The 18,836-nt window shown below is 41.4% G+C and overlaps 1 protein-coding gene across 14 annotated transcripts in view; it reads right to left on the bottom strand.

Moving 5' to 3' along the window:
* Positions 1–18,836, bottom strand: part of kcnt1a (potassium sodium-activated channel subfamily T member 1a) — a 90,413-nt gene that overhangs the window by 41,301 nt on the left and 30,276 nt on the right. For all 14 annotated transcript variants that reach the window (XM_072714545.1, XM_072714550.1, XM_072714546.1 and 11 more), the window contains 8 exons: positions 12,624–12,703; positions 9,354–9,444; positions 8,518–8,574; positions 6,014–6,062; positions 5,440–5,499; positions 3,800–3,874; positions 3,020–3,103; positions 2,565–2,659 (listed from right to left, as the gene is read on the bottom strand). In XM_072714545.1, the coding sequence (XP_072570646.1) occupies positions 2,565–2,659; positions 3,020–3,103; positions 3,800–3,874; positions 5,440–5,499; positions 6,014–6,062; positions 8,518–8,574; positions 9,354–9,444; positions 12,624–12,703 (591 nt within the window). The remainder of the gene's footprint in view (positions 1–2,564; positions 2,660–3,019; positions 3,104–3,799; positions 3,875–5,439; positions 5,500–6,013; positions 6,063–8,517; positions 8,575–9,353; positions 9,445–12,623; positions 12,704–18,836) is intronic.

The following is an 18,836-nucleotide window of genomic DNA, read 5'->3' as shown; positions in this document are numbered from 1 at the left end:
AGGCCACTCAGCATCCCATTACCTAACCATGTACAGTATACCATCTGTATAGGCCACTCAGCATCCCATTACCTAACCATGAAGAGTAGCCTATACCATCTGTATAGGCCACTCAGCATCCCATTACCTAACCACGTACAGTATACCATCTGTATAGGCCACTCAGCATCCCATTACCTAACCACGTACAGTATACCATCTGTATAGGCCACTCGGCATCCCATTACCTAACCAAGTACAGTATACCATCTGTATAGGCCACTCAGCATCCCATTACCTAACCATGTACAGTATACCATCTGTATAGGCCACTCAGCATCCCATTACCTAACCATGTACAGTATACCATCTGTATAGGCCACTCGGCATCCCATTACCTAACCATGTACAGTATACCATCTATATAGGCCACTCGGCATCCCATTACCTAACCATGTACAGTATACCATCTATATAGGCCACTCAGCATCCCATTACCTAACCAAGTACAGTATACCATCTGTATAGGCCACTCGGCATCCCATTACCTAACCATGTACAGTATACCATCTGTATAGGCCACTCAGCATCCCATTACCTAACCAAGTACAGTATACCATCTGTATAGGCCACTCGGCATCCCATTACCTAACCATGTACAGTATACCATCTGTATAGGCCACTCGGCATCCCATTACCTAACCATGTACAGTATACCATCTGTAAAGGCCACTCAGCATCCCATTACCTAACCATGTACAGTATACCATCTGTACAGTATAGGCCACTCGGCATCCCATTACCTAACCATGTACAGTATACCATCTGTATAGGCCACTCGGCATCCCATTACCTAACCACGTACAGTATACCATCTGTATAGGCCACTCGGCATCCCATTACCTAACCATGTACAGTGTACCATCTGTATAGGCCACTCGGCATCCCATTACCTAACCATGAAGAGTATACCATCTGTATAGGCCACTCAGCATCCCATTACCTAACCATGAAGAGTAGCCTATTCCATCTGTATAGGCCACTCAGCATCCCATTACCTAACCACGTACAGTATACCATCTGTATAGGCCACTCAGCATCCCATTACCTAACCACGTACAGTATACCATCTGTATAGGCCACTCGGCATCCCATTACCTAACCAAGTACAGTATACCATCTGTATAGGCCACTCGGCATCCCATTACCTAACCATGTACAGTATACCATCTGTATAGGCCACTCGGCATCCCATTACCTAACCAAGTACAGTATACCATCTGTATAGGCCACTCAGCATCCCATTACCTAACCATGTACAGTATACCATCTGTATAGGCCACTCGGCATCCCATTACCTAACCATGTACAGTATACCATCTATATAGGCCACTCGGCATCCCATTACCTAACCAAGTACAGTATACCATCTGTATAGGCCACTCGGCATCCCATTACCTAACCAAGTACAGTATACCATCTGTATAGGCCACTCAGCATCCCATTACCTAACCATGTACAGTATACCATCTGTATAGGCCACTCGGCATCCCATTACCTAACCATGTACAGTATACCATCTGTATAGGCCACTCGGCATCCCATTACCTAACCATGTACAGTATACCATCTGTATAGGCCACTCGGCATCCCATTACCTAACCATGTACAGTATACCATCTATATAGGCCACTCGGCATCCCATTACCTAACCAAGTACAGTATACCATCTGTATAGGCCACTCGGCATCCCATTACCTAACCATGTACAGTATACCATCTGTATAGGCCACTCGGCATCCCATTACCTAACCATGTACAGTATACCATCTGTATAGGCCACTCGGCATCCCATTACCTAACCATGTACAGTATACCATCTGTATAGGCCACTCGGCATCCCATTACCTAACCATGTACAGTGTACCATCTGTATAGGCCACTCAGCATCCCATTACCTAACCATGTACAGTATACCATCTGTACAGTATAGGCCACTCGGCATCCCATTACCTAACCACGTACAGTATACCATCTGTATAGGCCACTCCGCATCCCATTACCTAACCATGTACAGTATACCATCTGTATAGGCCACTCGGCATCCCATTACCTACATGCCACAGCTTGTCTAATGCTTTGAGCAATCAGAACAACATTTAGAGACAACATTTCCGTGGCTAGATAATCATAGATTTAAAAACAAAAGCATAAAAGTGTATTAATGCTACTGATGTTCACCCTGTTCAAAGCCTTTCCTTATAAATGGAAATTAGAACAGTTTTCAAAACCAGCTGTCTGAAAACCCAGTGAAGAATGTGTTGTCCATTCCTAACCTATGAGTTACAAAGCAGTGCTTGATTTAGCCAACTATTTGCCCAATGAGCTATACAATCTCCAAGGCTTAGACTGAACCCAGTAATATGTAGAGTGTCCAGCAGTGTGTCCAGTTTTTACTATGTATTTGATAATAGTTTGACAAATGCAGTACATTCTTAACAAGAATGATCTTGTTCTCTCAAGGAAAGAGAGAGAGGTAGGGAGAGAGAGAGAGAGAGAGAGAGAGGGGAAAAAAAGAAACGTACCCAGTAAAAACGAGGCAAAGCAGAGTACAAATGAGGATGAGGACCTGGTTGAACATGGCAGAATGTGTTCTCTGTATAGCTCGATGCAGATCATTCTGGAACAAAAGAAAAATGCACAACATTCAAGTCCTCAAGTTTATTCCAAAAAGCATGTCATATTCTGAGGTCAATCGCACCACCTATTAAAGCTTCATTCTTTATTACTTAAGTAAATTACATCTGATAAATGGTCACTAAATAAGATTGATATCAATTTGCATTACTATCTCTTTCTTAGACGCAATTAAGCCCGTAGATGGAAACAGACTGCAAATGGACCTGCACATTCCTATCCCACATTTCCCATGATACCATCAACAATGTACCCAACAGAAAGCCCATAAACACCCATTACAGTGCTCGGCTGGGTGCGTCAGGCTTTTCTCAGGGAACCAGTTGCATGCATGCAAACTTACTATCATGTTCTCTAACGCACTCTTAGCCAGCCAGCAGTTGAGGAACACCGGGATAAAAATACTTCTCAGATCACGCAAAAATACCTGCAAGAAAGTTATATAAATGCAAGAAGAATCCTGCTGTTAGAGAATTTCAAAACAAATCCCATCCAAGACACAATTCCCAAAGGCACAGAGGTCTTCAAATGGATATTGAGTATTGGTGTAAAATGCTTCAGGTGACATCATTACAGTTCTGTGATATTAAACTCAGTGGTTAGACTAGCATATCCCTGTATCTTCTTGTGGGACAGTACATAATAAACGTAACTCACATTTTAATTGTTCATACACAAATTCACACATTTAATTTGACACAATTTTTGACAACAGAAAGGACAAATCCACTATTTTTCGGGGCTTAGTTGTGGGGATCATATTAATTGAGATGACGCAGTCCTCTGTCTAACTGTCTGAATTTATGAGTGAGTAGTTTTATAAAGCAGAGAGAAATGTCAGTGGAATGGCAAGGAATCAGCTTGTCAGCGTAACAATGAGTGGCCTGGTGGAATCTCAGTGTGTGTTTCGGTGTGTCACCGCTTACAGTAACTACAGCGAATCCCACACCCACCCACCGCACACTGCCCCAACACAGCGAATCCCACACACACCCACCGCACACTGCCCCAACACAGCAAATCCCACACACACCCACCGCACACTCCTCCAACACAGCGAATCGCTCACACACCCACCGCACACTCCCCCAACACAGTGAATCCCACCCACACATATTCTCACCGTGATGATGAAGGGCACTGTGTTGATCATCTCGAGGACAAAGGACACCTGGAAGATTTGTTCCCAAATGTTCCCCTAGAAGCAATGAAACAAGCCAATATCGTCTGTTAGAACATACACATTAGACAGGGTTTATTTGGCCTGTTCTATGTTTCGTGAATAATATTTACCCAAAAAAAGGGATGAACGCCCATTCTCTGAGCAAATGGTTATCAAATATTAATTTTGAAATCCCAGAGTTGCCAACTTTGGTCAGCTGGCTGGAGTGAGATTTTGAATTTGAGACAAGTCTATACACACATTTACAAGTACAGTGGTACCTCAGTTCTCGAACTCATTAGAACTCAAATTTCTTAAAAGCTGAACCAACCAGTTCGAAAAAAAAATTACTTAGAACTCGATCCAAATCTCAGAAGTCAAACCGTGAACGCAGACCTAAGATAACTTGTACGTGTGGGGAAATAAGTCACGCGGCACGTCTCACAGCGGAAACGAAGGGTAACGCTTCAGTCTCAGCCTCGCATTCGCTGTGATAGCACCGTGCATGTTTACACTAACTGAATACATATATTTAGACAGTAAAAATACATTTAGACAATGATAGACAGTAACAGTACTTATTATCATGTAATAAAATACATTTAAAAATAAAGATTTCTTATTAATTATTTTAATATTAATAATAAACAATACATTTTTATATACATTTAATTATAATAATATTGTCGTGCCGAGCGGGACGGAACGGAGACAAAGGCGCAGACGTCAGGGTATCGGGGAATACGGGGTTTAATTACAGGTAAGGCAGGCAAAACGCAGACGGACAATACAATGACCGGACTGGGGAAACAAACTGAAACGCGGACGAAATACAGAGGACTGATGACAACAACCAGAAACAGCTGATCACATGGGGATTCCATACGGGGTTAACGAGGGGGCGTGGCACACGGAAGGAGTGGACGATCAGGGCATGACACATTGTTTTTTTTAACTTTACACATTGTTTGGATACATTTATTTTCTTACTTTACAAATGACTGTTTTGATAAATGTCCTTAGATGTGTTTAGTACAGTATATGATCTTCCTGTTTTATCTGGTTCATTTTGTGTTTAAATGCTAAAAAAAAAATATTTAGGTGTAATTTTTTGGGGCCGGGAACCAATTAATTGGTTTTCCATTATTTCTTATGGGGAAAGTTCGATCAGAACCCAAAATTTTTAGGATTCGATCCAGAGTTCTGAACGGATTAAGTTCGAGTTCTGAGGTACCACTGTATGTAAGAGTTTTATTACTTTGTAAATAGCCTGTAGGGTTTGCAGAATACCCCAAATGCTTTTGATATGGCTAATTTTAGGTTCATGATGGAATAATATAGATTTGCCGTAAGATTTCTTGCATGAGCATGAAAGTGAGAAAGTGTGAGTGTCACGTCAGATGTGTGAGAGTTTGGTGATTATCGCATGCATTTTTAATCAGTAAATCAATTAAAAGATTTCAATGCCGGCTGTTTGAGGTTCCCAAAGTGTCTGTAGCACTAAGAAGCTCCCTCCTTCAGCATGAATCATATTCTGGTCCATTCACACCTTGGACACAATGCCAGCAATTATTTTTTAAAGAGCTTAGACAAAAACGTACCTTGTAGCTAAGATACGTCAAAAGCATCGTCTCAAGGAAACTGATAATGGCCACGATCACCTAGGACAGGGAGGAAGTGTGCGTTCTGTCATCAGGAACGATGGATGTGCCACACCAGTCAGCACATCCCTGAAGGAGCCACGCCTTCAGGAACACAGTGCTCTTTATTTGCAGTACATACAAGGTAAAACGTATGGTCAAGGCTGAGGCCTTCTCCTGATTTCAACACCAGCAAATCAATTAAAATGATGTCATAATAACAGAGGGAAGCCCATGTAAGCGCTTAGAGCTTTTAAAATTGAAGGTTGTACCCTCAACTGAAGACCTTCCCTTCCCCTGCTCCAGGAAAAATTCAGATATATAGACTGGTTACAGCTGTACTCCAAACTGCAAATCTTGGATAAGTTGAGGAAATTTGCTTTCGGTGGAGAAGTTATGCCTGACAGCAGAGGAGAATGCAGTTCCCATTTATATCACAAAGGCAAAGATGGCTGAGAGTCATGTGACCGGACTCCCGTAAGCTCCTAACCTGACTGAGCACAGTGCTGTCCTGCAGCCACGACTTCCAACTCACCTGTATGGCCCAAACCGGCAGCCTGCGGTTCACCCAAAATATCTTGTCCCTATGAGGGGAAAATGAATAACAGTTATTCTGAGACACAGGCACAAAAACACAATGAAAGTGTGTGCAACTCTGAGTTTGCATTTGTAATTAATCACATAGGGATTTAACTCGAATTCTCATATTGCGGTCCAATAAACTCAGAGCAACTAAGACAAACATAGGAATCAGGCAGCAATAGACTCATTCATCTTCATGGTGGTCATGGAGAGCCTGTCGCAGGCAACACAGGCCACAGGCTGGACTTCACCCCGGAGGGGAGCCGGTTTGTCAGGGTACAAGTACACTCACTGAGCACTTTGTAAGAAACACCTCTGCACCTGCTTATTCATGCAATTATCTAATCAGCCAATCACGTGACAGCAGTGCAGTGCATACAGTCATGTAGGTGCAGGTCAGGAGCTTCAAGGAAATGTTCGCATCAAACACCAAACCAGGGTGCAAATGTAATTTCAGTGATTTTGACCATGACATGATCGTTGGTGTCAGATGGCCTGGTCTGAATGTTTCTGTAACTGCTGATATTCTGAGAGTTCCCCCAGTCTCTAGAGTTACTCAAAATGGTGAGAAAAACAAAAACGTTCTGTGGACAGATGTGATGTTGTTGATGAGACAGGTCAGAGGAGAATGGCTGGACTGGTCTGCGCTAACAGAAAGTCTATTGTAACTCAGATAACTGCTTTTTACAACTGTGGTGAGCAGAAGAGCATTTCTGCATGCGCAACATGGTGAACCTTGAGGCAGATGGGCTACAGCAGCAGAAGACCATGTCAGGTGCTACTCCTGTAAGCCAAAAACAGAAAGCTGAGGCTACAATGGGCACAGGCTCACCAAAATTGGACAGTTGAAGACTGTAAAAATGTAGCCTGGTCTGATGAATCTCGTTTCTGCTGAGGCACACAGATCACGTCAGAATTTTGCATTATCAGCATGAATCCATGGACCAACCTGCCTAGTGTCAACAGTCCTTGCTGGTGGTGGTAGTGTAATGGTGTGGGGAATGTTGTCTTTGCACACTTAGGGCCCATTTATACCAATCGATACTCACTTAATGCCACATCTGAAGACTGTTGCTGACCGTGTACATTCCTCGATGGCCACAATTTAACCCATGTTCTCATCATAATTCCAGCGTGATAATGCACCTCGCCACAAAGCAAAAGTAATCTCAAACTGCTCTAATGAACATGACATTGATTTCAAAGGTTTCCAATGGCCTTCCCAGTCAACATACCAGGATCCAACATAACATCTTTGGAATGAGGTAAACTGGGAGATTTGGAAAGTGGTAGATTGGGAGATTTGGAACGTGGTAGACTGGGAGATTTGGAATGTGGTAGATTGGGAGATTTGGAACCTGGTAGGCTGGGAGATTTGGATTGTGGTAGACTGGGAGATTTGGAATGTGGTAGACTGGGAAATTTGCACCATGGAAATGCAAATGACATATCTGCAGGAACAGCTTAATGTAATCATGTCAGCATGGACCATAATCTCAAAGGAATGTTTCTAACATGTTATGGAATCCATACCATGAAGATCTGAGGCTATGTTGAGAGCAAATGGAGGCTCTACCCAGAATATTATCAGAGTGTTTCTAATCAAGCGCTCAGTGAGTGTATGCACCAACTACAGGGATCTGAGACACCAGTTAGCCTAGGATGTTTATGGACTGCAGGAGAAAGCCCATGTGACACATCGAGACCATGCATACATGCAACAGGGTGCAGCGTGTGGCTCAGTGGGCTAAGCCTGTGTCCCTGTAATCCAAAGGTCATGGGTTCAAACCCAGCCTCAGTACATCTGCTGGTACTTGAGTAAAACCCTTAACCCCCAGCTCTCTGGGTGCCCCAACAGGTGGCTGCCCTTCGCAGACAGCTTACTCTACAAAGAGCAAGCTGAGGGAGGCATAAAGACAATTTCCCCAAGGGGATCAATGAAGTGTCTATTATTATTATTATTAAAGTAGAGGCAGGATTTGAACCCCCTAACCCTGAAGTTGTGAGCCTCAGATATATACACTGAGTACCCAACCTGCCCAGCCACATGATATAAAGCAGGGGTGTCAAACTGCAGTCCTGGGGGGCCAGAGCCCTGTGTAGCTTAGTTCTTTTCCTGTTCCACCCCAAATGATTCAGCTCCTGAGCTGTGTGGTAATTAACACAAGGAGTTGAATCAGGTGTATTAAATGGGGGGAAACCAAAAATGAGCAGGACTCCAGCCCCCCAGGACTGGAGTTTGACACCCGTGATATAAAGTCTAAAGATACAAATGGTGTAAAGTCAGGACTACTCTGGATGACATGATGAAAGGAGAAGCTGTCAAAAAGGTCCATAAGAAGCAGCATCTTCTATGGTTGCCTTCGTTACAGTTTCTGTCAGGCCCAGCAGTTAGCAGTGAGTGCAGTGCCTAGTCACTGTCCCAGTTGAAAGGGTCCCCCCGGCAAAGACCCTCACCAGCTGATCTTTTCAAAGTCTGTGTTGTTCCTCTGAGAGCCCACACTGGAGTCCACACTGAATCCAGAAGAAACGAGGAAGAACCACATGTCAAGTTGGCAATACTCAGGGTGACTTCTGTCACAAACCTCAGGAGCCTCTACTGTCACAAGCTGGGTGAAAATCCACTGTTTAGCCGCCACATCAACCTCAAACCATACAATGACTTTCTGAGGCTAAAGCAATGCTGCAGGAGGCCCTCATTCAGAAGAATCAGCACAACAAATCAGATTCAAAATCTTTTTAAATTATTGCCTGGTTTTTCTAAAATCATAAAACCAAATCATTTTGTCAAATTTTGGCTCTAAGCATCACCTGTGGTTCACAGATATAGTTCCTCATGAGTCATCTGCCTTTCCCCTGTCGTAAAGTATAGAAGAGACACCACAATAATATCTGACTGGCAAAAATAATTCCTAGCTGATTGGGCATATATCATAATACAGATGCTCCTTGCTTCACAATGGTTTGACATACGATATTTTGACTTTATGATGGCGCGATAGTGATGCACATTCAGTACTTTGACTTTTGATCTATTCTTATTGAACTTATGGGACTTTCAACTTATGATGGGTTCATAAATCCATCGTAAGTTGAGGAGCATCTGTATATATGTTCCTACAAGCAGCAATCAACCACCAATCAATGTGGACTAAGAGTATTTATCGGTTAGTCATGCTATAACTGACAATCAGTTCTAATGCTGTTTGTCTCACAAGATTAATATGCACTCGCTATAAAATTCTTTGCAATGATGTTGATGTTACTTGTGGGAAAAAGAAACAGAAGCTCACCTCTCGGCTTCAGGTTCATCCATGACCCTCACAATATAGAGGAGACACGACAGCAGCTTCAGGCAAAAGTTGAAGATCCGGATTCTGAGACCTGCCAGGTGGGAGAACATCCACGTGGGACATTGGTGTGGGAGCAACAAGACATTTCAGTGTGAAGATGCTGGCAACAGCTAACCTGATTTATGGTCGACAGAATCATGCTGTTTACTGTTACAGATACTTGACAGCTTAGTTTTACGTCAGATAGCTGTAGGATTCATGCTAGCCAGATATATGTGCAGCATATACTAATATATACATGGACTGAGCTACATTAATACACATTTATGCATAGTAATAAAAGCGTAATCTGAAAGGTGCATACATCGCAGATCCCCATGTAATAATGTTTTAATATACTGGTAGAAAACCATCTACCAAACATTTCCAAAGTGAAGCAGAGAAAAATCCCATTAATTCATTAATGATTTTACTAAGACCATGCTGTAGATCTTTCGCTGGCCAGTCAAACTTTTTGTCGTCGCTGATTTCCCGAAGGATGTGCAATACTATAACTGCTCTAATGGGCTGGATTGCCGGTAGAGATCTACTCAAAGACCATTAAGCTCACATTAGGAAATGACAGTACAGCAGGAAAGCAGCAAAAAGCATTTTTAAGTAGAAATGCAAGATTGTTTCAGGTCACTCAGTAATATGTAACATGTTGATATAATGTTATTTGCTCAGAAATACTTCCTGAACTTTCTATACTGTAACATTCAGCTCATTAAAAGGACACTCAGTTAATGTTTTTAACGTGCATAAGCATGTTCACAATTGCATTGCCAATGAAAATTTTCATAAACATAAACACTGGGGGCTTCAGTGAAGAGCAGGCTATGCATGTGTTCGCAGACACACTAAGGTTGGTTCGACAGGCAGCTGTTAAATCTCATAATAGACAATATGTACTGTAGTATAAATTGTACGTTCCATGCTGTCGTTCAATTGTCTCTCTCAACTTGTCTCAACCAATATTTACAAGCAAAAATGGCAAAGTTATGTTGTGCAGATAACCTAGTATTCACACATTATTCAAATTATTAGTAACTTACATGGCAAACTATAGAGAACTGTGAGTTAAGCTTGTGAAAGAAATGTGGACGTTACTGGGTTAACCTGAACTGCTAGTGAGTACGTGACAACCTTCCTAGGTTCTGGCAGAAGCTGTTTTCAAACTTCACAAACTTTTGCAGTTGTTGTTTTTTTATGACCTTTTCACACCTTTCCACACCTTTCCACTACCTTATTGCTGTAGCAACAAAAAGAAAACCATATTCTGAGCAGGGCTAACATGAAAGAATTTCCACTGCAGTGATTTATAGGGACTCAACAGCACAATATGCGGTATCATTGTCATTTTATTTTATATATATATTTTGAAAATGACTTAATTTATCCTGATTTTAGTACAATATAAATAAGCTTTATTGTTAGACTGTTATTAGGCATATTGTTGCTTTTTAAATATGAGCATTCTCAAGCCATTCCGTGGTCCCAGAATTTGGTCATAAACATAAAAAGGAATAACAAAATATTATTAAAAAAAAAAATCTGAAAATGATTCAGTTATAAAAACATAAAAGTTTATATACCTTTAAAGTCATTTTCTAATCATAATGCCATTAAAAGAAATTGATTCGTAATATTTAAACATGGATGCCAGTCGAAATGTGCACTTCTTGTTTCTTTGCAGGAATAACAAAGTACACACCACTCAAAGCATGCTGACACATTTACACATGGATTTCAACATCCACGATTCATAGCTTTCATTGAAAGTTTTTTATGGAATAGAGGAAAACGGTTTAAAATTGACAGAAATGTTTATGTTTTTATAATTGCCTTTTTAAAATAGCAATTTTTTATGTTTTTGTTTTTTTTACGTTTTATGATCAAAACATAAACATAGCAGTTGTGGTGGCTGCTTATCCTCTCCCGTGGCTGGCTTGTCGATTTTGCAGCACTGCAATGTTGCAGTTACCACGACAGCCCTAATTCTGAGAAGAATAACCAACGTCTACAAGAACTGAGGTATAAAGATAGGCCGAGATACCAGGTGGCCTAGCAGCCAAAAGGGCAAACATGAAATTCTAAAGAAATCCAGACATCCAGGGCTGTGGTCAAGGTCTGGGCTAGTAGTTAAAGAGAAAGATAGTGTTCTCCTAGCAACCTGGGAATTGTTTTAAGCATGAGCATCTTCCAGTTGAACAGGGAAGGGTTCCCACATCTCCTGAGTTTATCTCTCTCTGACTCTGCTTTAAAATCCATTCTAAAGAATGAAAAAGTGTTCTGATGAATTCATCCTCATTACTTTTTTCAGTTTAAGCTCTCTTGCTATGATATCTAAAATCACTTTTAAACAAGTGTTTGAAGCATTTTAATAGGAATACAGTGAATGATTATTCTTAAAGGAAGGCATTCTTAAAGGGTAATGTGCGCGGTGAAGGACATGGCAGGAAATTATTCAGCTCCATTACAAATTTAGTGTGATCATTAATCATCTGTTTACGTCATTTTATCCTTTACGAACCGAACAAACAGGCACGTCAAGCTCAGACAGACACAGATAATGTTTTCGGGTAACATGTCTGCTGAGTTACAAAGTGGGTATAAAGTTCTAAGTAAAGTATTATGGACAAACAGTAGCATCACATATGCAGAGTTATGACCTCTGGGGAATGTCCTGAAACAATTCGGTTGACATAGTTAAGGGCTGGTACAGATAACAATATTTATCGTAAACGGAATGTGCCCATTGTTGATTGTGAAGTAAACATTCGGTATGCCACGGTTTTAATCTGCTATGGAGGATGAGTGAAAAATGACTCTCTGATGGCACATCTTGGCAAAATCTATTACGCTGAAGTGATTAACAGTTGATAGAAAAGTGCACAGTAATTCAGTAACATGCATTATCAAGTTCAAGGCTGCCTTGTTTGCACTCTTCCCAGAGAATGCGAAGGCGTTCTATTGTTCCCGTTAAACAGATTATTTTACATAGCAAAGGCTTTTATTCTAAGTGACTCACACAGATTACGGTTTCACCATCTCTATAGCTAGAGGCCTCACTGAAGCAGTTTCAGCACCAAGCTTAACATCAGACCAGCAGGGATTCTTGCTGGTAACATCTGGAGAACTACTCTGAACTCTTTATCTGACATCAGATAATAGCCAACCCTTAAACAGGTCACACAGCACAATAAAGGCCACTAGGCCACTTTGACTCACTTGATCTTTGGTTCTTGATGAAGAAGAGTTTCAGCCTCTCCTTAAAGGTGTTCTCATTCACGTAAAACTCCACCTGCACCCTGAGGAAGGAGACACGCTCAAGAGGTCAGGAAGCGGTTAGACACTTTACACTAAAGAAGCGGTTAGACACTTTACACTAAAGAAGCGGTTAGACACTTTACACTAAAGAAGCTGTTAGACACTTTACACTAAAGAAGCGGTTAGACACTTTACACTAAAGAAGCTGTTAGACACTTTACACTAAAGAAGCGGTTAGACACTTTACACTAAAGAAGCGGTTAGACACTTTACACTAAAGAAGCGGTTAGACACTTTACACTAAAGAAGCGGTTAGACACTTTACACTAAAGAAGCGGTTAGACACTTTACACTAAAGAAGCTGTTAGACACTTTACACTAAAGAAGCTGTTAGACACTTTACACTAAAGAAGCGGTTAGACACTTTACACTAAAGAAGCTGTTAGACACTTTACACTAAAGAAGCGGTTAGACACTTTACACTAAAGAAGCTGTTAGACACTTTACACTAAAGAAGCGGTTAGACACTTTACACTAAAGAAGCGGTTAGACACTTTACACTAAAGAAACTATTAGACACTTTACACTAAAGAAGCTGTTAGACACTTTACACTAAAGAAGCGGTTAGACACTTTACACTAAAGAAGCGGTTAGACACTTTACACTAAAGAAGCGGTTAGACACTTTACACTAGCTACTTCAGGAAACTGCTGTACAGTATGCAAGTGACAAGTTACCAATCAGCAGCCACTACTTTAAATGACAGGATAGATCAGGTATCAAAATCAAAAGAATCAAGTCCCAATGCAGGCAGGACAGGACATGTGGGGAGGGGACATCCTGGGCAGTACGCATATCCATTCTACGGAAACAGGAACAAATAAGACCGTTCAGGCATTAGCAGTTGCTACTGATTTGATGTTAAATCCTTGTTGAGAATCGGAATGATTTATCCGAAAGAAAGAGCTCTTTATGAGATATGGAACGCATAAAACATATCATGCATTATGAAACATCATAGACCTACTGACATTTTATAAATCTGTAAATTTGACACTAGACTTAGAAGGTAATTTATTGATTTTGTTGTGTGAAAATTTTGCTGTGAGGAGTCTAGTTAGCATGATCTGCACATGACAAATGTTTGTAAACTAAAAGTATTACATTTGTTACACTGGTACTGATTGTCTTTGTTTTCCTTACTTGCTGACTTTGACCCATTTTCAAAATTAATTAATTGCTTAGAAAAGGCAAAAAAGAACAGCAATTTTAGTCATAACTACATACTGTGCTTTTGAAAAGTACAAACCCAGTCAAGAGAATAAAACAGTACAGGTCACCCACAAGAGGTTGTTTTCTGCTAAAACACACAACAAAATGCCTGTTTGGCTAATCATAACAGTAAAATAGCATCAAGCAGTTCTAAAGAAGAATAGCCACTAGATGAAAATATCTATAGTTATAAAACGTGGCTACTTTGTGAATGCTGACCACTGCTTAGGATACCTTTTATCACACGATAATATACTATCTGCCTTATTGTGGATAAAAGCTCTGTTAACTACATGTAAATGTACATTGTCCTTAATATTCGTATCAATCGCCCCTGCATAAGTGCCACATTTATTTTATTGTTATATTGATGTTACGGCAGCTTTTTGACATTAGACTGTAGCCTGCTCCTCAAATGGCTCCGCATAACACAATACATCTGAAAATACACGTTCTGCTGTGCGCTGTGACTCACTTCATCATCATGCGACTGAGGCAAAAACACTCATTGCTCTTTCTAGAAAACTTTACATGCAGGTGCTGGTATCAGATCAGATTGCATTAAAAGTTCTATGCAGTTAACATTAACCCCATGTGAAATAATGGTCTGCTTTTTTCTCAAATGAGCTCTGCTTCAGATAAAGGACAACTCACTTATTTCATTTAACTTTTACACTTTTAAACCCTGCAGTGGATACACAGTTATGAAAAAGGGACGGTCAAGCTGATAGAGAGCGACCAATACGACGTGCAAGATAGCTGAGGAAACATGAGCTGTACACACACTGCTATATAGGAAGGCTATACGCATAAATATCACCTAAGAGATTGCAAGTGCGAAACACAAGAGCAGAATGTCCAGTAGTGCCAAGGGAATCCATTAACAGAACAATCAGTGAAGACAGTGAGCCAGGAAGTGTCAGTATTAGCAAGAGGGTGCTTGGCGTTTTCCTGGAACAGACGGACCTCAAGGCATTTCTTGATGGTTCTGATGGACACTGCAGACCACATGCGGTCCGGACCCTGCTGGGTTGGAACCATGCTAGGAAAACATCTAATATGAGACATGTCTACAGGATAGTGATGCCTGCTAATATTTCTCCTGAACAAATTCAGATGTAGGGTAGTCTTTCCTCCTTTACTCTAAAAAACCGGTGTTTTACCTCTGAGCCTGACACAGAGAGTGCAGAAGTACTGCCCTCTGAGGAAATCCCTCTAACTCCATTTCTAACTGCAGCCTCAGTATGCTGCCATTTGTAAATACTGCCTTGTTCTTGTTTTCTACATTTGCCTACCTTGTTTCTCTTCAGCCTCACCGAATCCTGGAGCATACGTATACTTACGAAAAATCCCAGTCTGTTTTTAATGGATTTATTCTTTACACGTGATTGTTGGTGCAAATGATGAAGTAATGCACTGCCACACACGATTCTCAGGTGCCTTGGGGTGACTGTGTTTTGAAAGGTGCTATATAAAAGTAAATTGTAAAAAGTAAATTGAATTGAAGTAAACTGTGGTTTAATTAATGTTGTTCCCATGGAATGTTTTGCCCAGCATTTTTGTGCTGATGCCATTTTTGTGTGTATGAACTTTGCTTGCGTCCCCAGGTTTGGATGGACTTCCTCAGATTTCCCCCACAATACTAAAGGCATGTGGTTTAAGTGAAATGTCTGTCCTGGGACCCCCTTCGTTTGCTTCACTATGACCCTTCATAAGCAGTTACCAGACCTGGATGGACATATGTGTTTACTGGGAAAACAGGTTGTTTAAATAAATGATTCAGGTGGGGGACGCCTAAGAATGGAGCATTTGTGTCAATGACAGTTAAGCAAGAGCAGCTTAGAAAGCAGGAAAACCACCAACCAGACTCCGACATGAGAGACAAACAGAGAACCTGACAATTACTCAACAATGAAGAGCGCAGCTCCATCGTCCATCAAACTCCACAGACGCAGACACTTCAGCCAGCATGAGAGGCACTGACCGAGGGAGACGGGTACATTAACACACGCCAAACACAGAGTCACTGAACAGGGGCTACTTACTGTTTTAAACACTTTACAGTCATAACTATCAGTCAGGTATTTTCCAAGAAATTCCTGTGGGTCAACCCAATGCAATGTGTGTGGGGGGGGGGGAGCTAGAGGAACCCCATGGGGATACAAGGAGAACATGCAAACAACACACAGAGAACCACGGCAGAGACTCGAACCCAGGTCCGAAGGGCGTGAGGCAGCAGTGCAAACCAGTGTGCCAAAGTGCCACATCCACCTGCTAGCCTTCAGCCATTAGTGTACTGTGCTAATATGTATCTGCTGAAGCAGCAGCTCTTTAAATGCCATGTGTACCAGCCCGCCCCTTGGTTCAGGGACCAACGTGCACCACTGACCCAGCTGGTTACCTTTCCCCAGTCTGCTTCACCTGTCTATTGAACCATCCTGGAGCTCATTCACTGTGTAAAGAAATAATCTCCCATCCTGCAGGTCCCTGTGAGGTATTATGACTTTCATCTCCATGTCCCTGCTGCCTTACTTCTAATTGCTTCTCTGCTTTGAGATGATCTTGGTTTAGCTCTGCGTCAGTACAGTTTTTAACATTACCGGTAAGTATGACTTTGAGTTTATACTCTGGTGGATGTGATACGTTTGGAGAGCGGGCTGACTGCCTTTGAGAGCAGATAATATAATCAGAGAATTATAGGACATCTGTATTATTTCATAAAAGCCAACAAGCTTCCTGACAAAAATCACTGGCAAAAAGAAACGGTGTAAAGAGCAAGGTAATTAATCATCCAGTGTAGATTTATCTGGAATGCAAGAATAATTCTGTTGTCGGTGTTAATTTGTAATTCGCTAATCTGCTTTGCAGCACAGAGAGGATTGTACCATAATGAGCCCTGGTGAATAAGCAGATGCTTCACTTGGACCCATGTAGTAAAAGAAACCAGCAACCAGACTAGCAGAGAGCAAAGGCTCTGGGCTCCGAACACTGGAGCGCCACTGGTATGGTAATGTTCTATGGTATGCAAATTAACATACAGCAGTCACACCAAGCCCAGTAGGGAAGCTGACTGTTGTTGATTGAAGCTCAAAATAGTTTTGTAATTCAGGGTTTGTGTGCGGCTGAGTGACTCAGCAGGTCGTACTGTCACCTGTGCTGAAACGGCAGCCCAGCTCCCAAGTGTAAGTATGTGTCTCCCTGCATTCCAAAGACAGCGCCATGTAGCAGAATTAATAAACAGGAACAAGGCCACATACATGGAATTACTTAGAATGTAATCAAATTAGGGATGCATTGATACCATTTTTTTCAGACGAGTACTGATACTCGCTTTTCAGTACTCACCGATACCATTTAGGGCTGGGCGCTGTCTACAAAAATACCATGCAGTATTTGGTAATATTTTACTTAAGCCCACGGTTTTAGTGATGTATACACACATTCATAATGCATTATAATGCATTCCCAAAATATTATAAACATGGCTAAATATTTATAAAAAGGCATAATACATTATAACCATGTTTATTATGCTTTATGACTGTCTTATGAAGCTGTCATCTATAATGCACTATAGATACCTATGTAATGTGGGGTGTGGGTGTGGGGTGTGGATGGGGGTGGGGGGAGGAGCTGCTGCTCATCGTCCTTTAATAGCCTCTGTGGAAAATGAGGGATTAGACCACCGAAATTCATTGTGACTTATGATATAAAAACATTTTGAGGGCCGTTTAAAACCATTCAAAGCAGTGCTTCACGTTTTGCGCCACATCCCACCCCACAGTGTATTATTATGTACCACCATTAAGACATGCTGTCATCCAGAACGACACACCGGGGGACAGCTTCTGCCTGCACGAGGGTCGGTGGTCGCTGTTGCACTACCGGTGACAATTACATTCTTACTCTTTCTTATGTTTAGTTTTTAGATATTTAATTAGATTACTTGTGCCGTTTGAACTTGTTTTCATACCTCCTTGATATTTTAGCAGAGCAAAGATTGCAATTTTGCTCCTTAACAACAGTTATGCGTCGTGCGGTTCTCCCTAAGCGAGCTTGATGGGCTGAAAGGCCTCCTCTCGTTTGTAAATTTCTTATGATCTTATGGATAGATGGATGGTTAGAAGGTTAAGAAACTTGGCAGTGTATAGTTTTACCTGTTTCATTCAAAACAGAGCAACTGAGTTTTCAGCAGAGTCTTTATTTAGCTTAAAGTACAGTGCAGCTACCACAACCACTATCTACAAAAATGACTTGATGATGCATGAGGGCATGAGATTCTGTTTGCTTTTTAAAGCACCAGAGGCCTCCAAATAAGAAATAAGAGGATTAATGATAAATAAAGGTCTTAGTACAATTCAACTTTTACATTAATCTTTGGGGTATGATAAATGATTAATTCAAAAATGGAAATCAGAATTAAGTATTCAGATAGTGCCTTCAAAACAAATGAATTAGAAGTATTTCTCATAACTGCAGAACTGATTTCTGAATATACATGAAGCTTTTTCTCACTGTCCATGATCTGAGTCCCCAGTGTTATATACGCCTCATAAAGTCATCATTTATTATTTTGAGCCTGCTAAGTGATAAGTCATATCCATCAGATCAAACCCATGAAACCTTGGTAGACAGATACGAAGCAATTTGCTGACATGATTTTCTGTGTCACTACGTGACAAAAAATGGAGTCTGTGGCTAAATATGGAGCAGAAACATGTCTGCAGTGTCGGTTCCTCACACTGGGCATCTTGTGCTCGGCTTCCGTGGGCTGTGTGCGGAGCCGCTACATTCGCGTCTCCCCGTCCAAAACCTCCTCTCTGTGACTAGCGGGGCCTGTTGCCTGGACAACAGCAGCTCATTCGCAGGTACAGTACATCGCTTTCCGTGACCGCTAATCAC

The sequence above is a fragment of the Paramormyrops kingsleyae genome, chromosome 7 (genome assembly GCF_048594095.1).
Source record: "Paramormyrops kingsleyae isolate MSU_618 chromosome 7, PKINGS_0.4, whole genome shotgun sequence".
Classification (NCBI taxonomy): Eukaryota; Metazoa; Chordata; class Actinopteri; order Osteoglossiformes; family Mormyridae; genus Paramormyrops; species Paramormyrops kingsleyae.
Note: the sequence above shows the minus strand (reverse complement) of the source record. Positions and strands in the feature narration are given on the sequence as shown.